This window comes from Scardinius erythrophthalmus (assembly GCF_964197995.2).
Source record: "Scardinius erythrophthalmus genome assembly, chromosome: 8".
NCBI lineage: Eukaryota > Metazoa > Chordata > Actinopteri > Cypriniformes > Leuciscidae > Scardinius > Scardinius erythrophthalmus.
Window position 1 is genome coordinate 459,662 of NC_138228.1, and position 7,500 is coordinate 467,161.

Consider the following 7,500-nt stretch of genomic DNA (forward strand, 5'->3'; position numbering starts at 1 on the left):
GGAGTGTGTCGGTGCGGCGGTGTGGCTTTAGTGCAGGAGTGTGTCGGTGTGGAGGTGTGGCTTTAGTGCAGGAGTGTGTCGGTGTGGAGGTGTGGCTTTAGTGCAGGAGTGTGTCGGTGCGGCGGTGTGGCTTTAGTGCAGGAGTGTGTCGGTGTGGAGGTGTGGCTTTAGTGCAGGAGTGTGTCGGTGTGGAGGTGTGGCTTTAGTGCAGGAGTGTGTCGGTGTGGAGGTGTGGCTTTAGTGCAGGAGTGTGTCGGTGCACACACACTCTTTTAAACGCAGTCTGGAAACAAACCTTTAGGGGAGAATCGGCTACAGAAGACAATATGAATATGCCTTAGCGATATAATAGTTCTTATCACAGATTTCCTCCAGTCATTGACAGCCTGGTTTAGTAGTTTAACAGCTCAAAGTTCACAGACATCATCATCATCATCATCATGCATGTTTTGAAGTGATGCGTTAATAATTAATTTAGCCTTTGTGTGTTTCACGGCAGGTTAAAGAGGAGCCCAACAGCAGTAAGACTGGATGTGATAAAGGTACCGTGCGCCACACACACACACACACACACACACACACACACACACTCTCTCAGATTCTCTCACACACCTTTATTGTCGCCACTGGCTTTTGGCTTTAGTTGGGGACATTTAATTTAATATTCAACAGTATTATTGATCTCCTGCACTGACACCATTATATGAGAACTGAGCTGGACGATGACATCACGGCTTTCTCCAGAGCGGATATATTTATATATATATATGAACTATTAATAAATAGTTTTGCTTTTTTTAAAACAAAAATGAGCCATCACTGAGCTCACTTAAGCTGGACTGTGACGCTCTTTTCTTCTACAAACAAACTCTGTTGCATTATTCTCCTGTTATCTCATTAAAGCTGCTCTGAAACACTCAGTGTTGTAAAGCGCTGTAGAAATAAAGCTGACTTGACACACACACACTCACACACACACTCACATGCGTCCTGCTGGATTCTCGTACTCCTCTGTGTTGTGTGTGTGTGTGAGGGTTGTCTCTCTCTCCCGTCAGGAAGCATCAGCGCCGAGGGATTGTTCCGAATGATGAAGGATCCCAGTATCAGTGTGTTGGTGATGGACACTCGACCCAGTCAGGACTTCCAGGAGTCGCAGATGTGTGTCCCGTCGCAGACGTGCATCAGCGTACCGGAGGAGGCCGTGAGCCCGGGGTGGGTCTCCTGCGCACACACACACACACACATTTTACATGTTCCATAAAGTCAGCATGAAATATATCACAATAGTCTGATCGTGAAGGATTCATTCATGCATGTTTTTGACCTGTTAAGGTCTTGTTAAACCCCGCCCCTTTCTTACAATCCACTCAAAGCTCCGCCTTCTTTTGAGTGCCACACATACGTCTCAACATCCAATCAACAACTGATGAACAGAACCAGTCCTACATTTTTTGTTTTCTGTAATGTGTTTCACTTGCATGTACGTCACAATACGGAAGAAAAAAATCTGTTACATTGCGCTTTAAAAAATAATTAGGTAAATAAATTGCTGCTAATTGGCTACGATGGCTGTTGGGTCATTTGACATGATTAAACAAATATGCACATTGAAATTATCATTAAACTGAATGATAATGGTATTTTCTCCTCTATTGTGTCGTGAAACGCTTCTAGAACAAGAACAGATGTGGGCGGGGCTTGATTGTGTCTGTGGGGAATTGATTGGATGGTTGTGGTTTGCTATTGGCTGATCTCATGTGAGTGACAGGTTATAGCCCCGCCCTCGTCATCTGAGAAGAGAAGAGATGCTGCAAGAGGAAGATATTCTGACTCAAGATTATTAACACAATAATGATGTGCACCCATAAATCATTTATGATAAATACTGAAAATATTCCGTTAGAAAAACAAGAGCTGTCACTTGATTTCATGGTGACTTTAAGAGAGAGCAAGTACATACACTTTTATTAGTTTATCAGCTTCATCACCAGCCCTTCCTGCACACACACATTAATACTCAGATGTGCTGGTAATGTCCAGGGTGACGGTGAATCAGATCGAGCTGAAGCTCCCAGCGGCGTCTCTGGAGGACTGGAAGCGCAGAGGGTTCGTGGATTACCTGGTTCTGCTGGACTGGTTCAGCTGCGTCTCTGATCTCAGACTGGGAACCACTCTACAGAGTCTGAAGGATGCTCTCTATAAGGTACCGTAGCGCTGCAGCTCCCTGTGTGTGGCGTGTGTGCGGCGTGTCTGACGTGTACGCGGCGTGTGTGTGGCGTGCGTCTGGCATGATGTGTGCTTGGCATGTGTCTGACATGACGTGTGCATGGCGTGTGTCTGACGTGTGCTTGGCGTGTGCCTGACGTGTGAGCGGCGTGTCTGACGTGTACGCGTTGTGTACGCGGCGTGTGTGTGGCGTGTGTCTGACATGATGTGTGCTTGGCATGTGTCTGACATGACGTGTGCTTGGCGTGTGCCTGACGTGTGCTTGGCGTGTGTACTTGGTGTGTGTCTGACGTGTGCTTGGCGTGTGTCTGACGTGTGCTTGGCGTGTGTCTGACGTGACGTGTGCTTGGTGTGTGTCTGACGTGTGTGTGTGTGTGTGTGTGTGCAGTGGGACAGCAGTACGATCCTGCGCAGTGAGCCGCTGGTGCTGGAGGGAGGCTACGAGAACTGGCTGCTGTTTTACCCGATGTACACCAGCAACGCTAAAGTCAAGCCGCCCAGACAGCAGGAGTCCAGCGCGCTGCCCCAGCGTGAGTCTCACACACTCCATCACACACTCCATACTGTCTCTGCCCCAGCGTGAGTCTCACACACTCCATCACACACTCCATACGGTCTCTGCCCCAGCGTGAGTCTCACACACTCCATCACACACTCCATACGGTCTCTGCCCCAGCGTGAGTCTCACACACTCCATCACACACTCCATACGGTCTCTGCCCCAGCGTGAGTCTCACACACTCCATCACACACTCCATACTGTCTCTGCCCCAGCGTGAGTCTCACACACTCCATCACACACTCCATACTGTGACTTGATGCATCACCCTTTAAAAACGCTCAGATATGTAGTAGTTATAACCAGGGTTTGAAATTAACACACACCAACCCGCCAGATGCGTGTATGAATCAACAGTGGCGGGAAACGCTGTCGAATCACGAGCCAATGTGGCGTTACTTATAATGTTCACTCACTTTCCAAATCTGCACAGATTTAGCCCAAATACTCATGAGTCATGATATATTAAATACAGCGTATTGCTCAGAATCTGCTCATATCTGCTCTCTCGAACACACTCGTCACTGCACAACACATAGCGGAGCGCTTGTTCATTCGCACTGAAGCAATAGCACAGATTAAAGCATTTGGTGAACAGAAAACACATTATTACCAACATCCTAATTTTTATAATGTTCTTTGTACTGTACTGATCTGTGCACCTGAAACACATTTTTGGTGGAAAGCATGAGGATGAAAGAGGAAGAGGAGATGCTGGATGACAGGACTTTATTTGATGTATGTAATACATAATAAATAAATATAGGCTATATACTGTATATATAAGCTGTGATGTTGTTAATCTGGTTCATTTCTTTTCTTTTCTTTTGGCTAGTAGAAGCTCTGAATGGCCGCTAACTTAAACATTTAGTGGCCAAATTGGCCGGTGAGTGAAAGTGTGTTTGCTGTGATTTCAGTGAACTTCACGTACCCGTCGCTGGAGGAGCCCAAGCCTGTGATCGAGTGTGTAGAGCCTGAGCCTGCGCAGATCAACGGCTCAACTGTGACCCAGGACGCGCCCGCAGAACCGCTCGCTAGCACACACGCGCCACACACATCCCCCGCTCAGCCCGCCGCCACTGACGCCGCCGCCTCACCCAGACACACTCCACAGGTGAGTCTCACACACACACAACACTCACTGGCTACGTTTACATGCGACCAGATAATCCGCTAGTAATGGGACTGACGGCTCAATCGCACTGAAAAGCCTTCATGTGAAACGCCTTAATCGATCCGACTGAGCTCGATCCCAATGAGATTTTGATCGGATTGAAAGGGGCGGTTTATTCCTTTTCTAATCCGATCGAGAGAACATGTACACACTTGATCGGATTGAAACCGAAACTGAAAGGAATGACGTAGAAAGACGTAGCGCAATGACGTAAAGTGACAGCAGCCTAATATTCCTGCTGTTTCCGGTGTTATTAATGTTCATAAAACAACAAAATACAGCTTTAACAAAGATGAAATTATATTTAATTTCTACAGTGAGCAAATAATGTTATTTTACATTTAGGCTTAATTATTAATTTCTGTACCTGAACACTACTGTTAGACTTGGTAACTTTGTTCTTTAGTATTCATCTCTGCTTGTAATTTCTGTATTTGTTCTTGTTTTATTACTCACTGTTCACTTGTCTTTAATAATATTTGAACTTTTTTAGTTTCACACACTCATAGAAGTTACATATATGTATATATGTATAATAATTATTATTTATTTTTTGCTGATCTGAAAAAAGATCCGATCCGTGGCTCAAACAGCGTAAATGTTCCGAACTGTGAGTTTTGTGATTGGTTGCACCACTAACTTACACACACACACACACACATCTCAACCGTTCCTCAGGTGGACCGCACGAAGAAGCCCTCGGTGAAGCTGCCGTCGAGTGTGAAGACCAGCGACGAGCCTCCGGTTAGCGACGGCCCTGCGGTGCCCAACGGCCTGGTTCTGCCGGACCGCTCCACCAAACCCACCGGGCCCACCGGACCCCTGAGCGACCCGTCCCGAGCCCTGAGCGAAGAGGAGCGCCGGGAGATCCAGGCCAAGACCCTCAGCCTGATGGAGACGGCCCGGAGAGAGCAGGAGCAGCGCAGGAGAGAGCGAGAGAGAGAGGCGGCCGAGAGACACCAGCGGGAACAGAAGGAACAGGAGGATGAGGAGGAGAAGAGGAAGAGGCTGGAGAGACAGAAAGCAGAAGAAGAGCAGGATCCGGGAGATCGAGTGGATCGAGACGAGAAGGAGAAGAGCAGGAGAACACAGAAGGACGTCACACTCGACCCTGCCATGAAGAGCATGTCTCTGGACTCGCATGTGCCCTCGAGTGCTGTGAGTGACACACACACACACACACACACACACACACACACACACACACACACACACACACACACACACACACACACACACACACACACACACACACACACACACAAGGTGCTGTATGTAACTTTCACTCTACTAAAGCATAGAAATACCATAATATGTTTGCATACACTGAGGAATCACGCTGAGTTCACACACTCGTCTCTCTGAAACACACTTCTCCTGCCCGTTATTTTACTCTGGAATGTGTGTTTTTGTTTTGCTCTGTGAAACTGCACGCTGCCCATCTTCATTGTCCACTGCGCTCGTTCCTGTAGCGCGTCTCAAACTGGCGGCCGTGTGAGCGTGAGTCTGAGGAGGCGGGGTGGGGGAAACCACGATCTCCAGTATTCCGAGTTCGACAGTAAAAACGCTTTTACGGTTACGATTTAGTTTTCCTAAAATATCCAAACTCGATGTTAGGGTTAGGGTCAGGGTTAGGGTTAGCAGTGCTGGTACAGTGATACAGCCGATCAGGAGGAGGACGAGCTGTGAGCTGTGCAGCGCATGGCCAGCGGAGCAGTAGCGCGTGTAAATAGGTCCAGTTGGTCACCTGATCTGAGAGCAGCCGCAGTAGAGACTCGCTTGAGGTCGAGTGAGGCGAGCAGAGTGGACATCAGCAGCCTGAGGCTCTTCCAGGGGATGTAGAGGTCTCCAAGAGCTACGAGGAGGACCGTCCTCAGGGAAGGACGAGGGGAGCACACTCCTCCACTGCCACGCTGACCTGACGACTGCAATAGTTCCAGAGGCCGATGGGAAACGAGAGTAATGCACTAGAAGATGAAAAGCACGCTGGTTGTTAGGATTGCACTTCCTCCCACGTGTGACATTAGATTTACGCATGTTAGGAATAGTAGGGATCTGAAAGCACACAGAGAAGAGAGGCCTCAAACAGAGAGATGAGAACAAGTTGTGTAGAAGAGGAAGGAAAGTAACACTCGAGTGCTTGTGTGTGTCGTTGCTCGTACGCAGGGCGCCTTTACTTCTGCACACACACTCACACGATACCAAAGCCTGACAATCCTCGAGAGAAAACAGAAGATTTAAAATACACACTTAGGGACAATCTTATGAACGTCTCGGAGTGTTGGTAAAATGAACGATATCACAACTCTGAGTTTGTGTGTGTGTGTGTGTGTGTGTTTCAGAGGGAGTCTCTATTGAGAGCACACAGTGAGGAGATGGGCCGAACCGTACCTGGGCTGCCGGACGGCTGGATGAAGGTAAGAGGAAACAGCAGCAAGTGTGTGTGTGTGTGTGTGTGTGTGTGTGTGTAACGCTGATGTTCTGCTCTGCAGTTTCTGGACACGGTGACGGGCACCTACAGGTATTACCACTCGCCCACCAACCGCGTGCACCTGTACCCTCCCGAGGTCAACGCGCCTCAGGGCCCGATCCAGCCCAGCTCAGCCGGAGCCCAGCCGGAGCCGGAGAGAGAGAGAGAGACGGAGCGAGAGAAGCAGAGAGAGAGGGAGAGAGAGAGAGATCAGTCTAAACTCAAGCGCTCGTACTCGTCTCCAGACATCAGCCAGGAGCTCAACGAGACCAGGAGACCAGCAGCCGTGCCCACCGTCAACCGAGAGAACAAGTACGAGCACACACACACACACACACACACACACACACACACACACACACACTAGGGCTGAACGATATGGACAAAATGTCATATCTCGATTTTCATGCCAGATATCTCGATATCGATACAATACGATATGCCTACGTAAGTACTAAAAAAACAATACATTTAGAGTTTGTCAAATACACGATGATGTCTATGGAAGAGGTAATAATAATCCTTTCCATTATAATTCGACACGTTTTATTCATATCAGATACACATTGTGTAAGTAACTTCAATGTTTACTCTATTCTATTCCCAGTTCACCAGCCACTTACTTTTAAGTATTTCGGGAGAAGTGGATGAATTCACGTGTTGTAAACATAGAGGTTGTAAATCCAACAGATCCGATTCTCTGAACTGCGTCTGCGGCACAAACTAACACGGCGGCGCACATCGCGCATACAGCTCAACTAACGCGATCGTTATAAAGGTGTTTAAACAACAATATACTTCCACTTGCATGTATTTGACAATCGGAATATCAGATATTTCATGCCATAGCTAACACATTTGTGAATATTCTGAATAAAAAAGGAAAAATGACATAAAGGAAGATCATCATTCATTCAGCGCTGTTGCTGCTGCGGTGTGTCACGTGACAAGCAATGACGCGTCACCATGGAAACGCCGCCCCCCCCTCTCACAATATAGTTCCCACGTCCCTGGTAGTGTGCGCGCGCTGGCTTTAGCGGTGCATTCAAGGGCACTCGTAAAACTGATGTT

General features: G+C 47.9%; 1 protein-coding gene across 2 annotated transcripts in view; it reads left to right on the forward strand.

Moving 5' to 3' along the window:
* usp8 (ubiquitin specific peptidase 8) overlaps positions 1–7,500 on the forward strand; it is a 20,218-nt gene that overhangs the window by 6,622 nt on the left and 6,096 nt on the right. For both annotated transcript variants that reach the window (XM_081372648.1, XM_081372647.1), the window contains exons 6-13: positions 500–542; positions 1,056–1,212; positions 2,041–2,203; positions 2,615–2,756; positions 3,703–3,899; positions 4,638–5,117; positions 6,302–6,376; positions 6,452–6,741. In XM_081372648.1, coding sequence (XP_081228774.1) covers positions 500–542; positions 1,056–1,212; positions 2,041–2,203; positions 2,615–2,756; positions 3,703–3,899; positions 4,638–5,117; positions 6,302–6,376; positions 6,452–6,741 — 1,547 coding nt within the window. The remainder of the gene's footprint in view (positions 1–499; positions 543–1,055; positions 1,213–2,040; positions 2,204–2,614; positions 2,757–3,702; positions 3,900–4,637; positions 5,118–6,301; positions 6,377–6,451; positions 6,742–7,500) is intronic.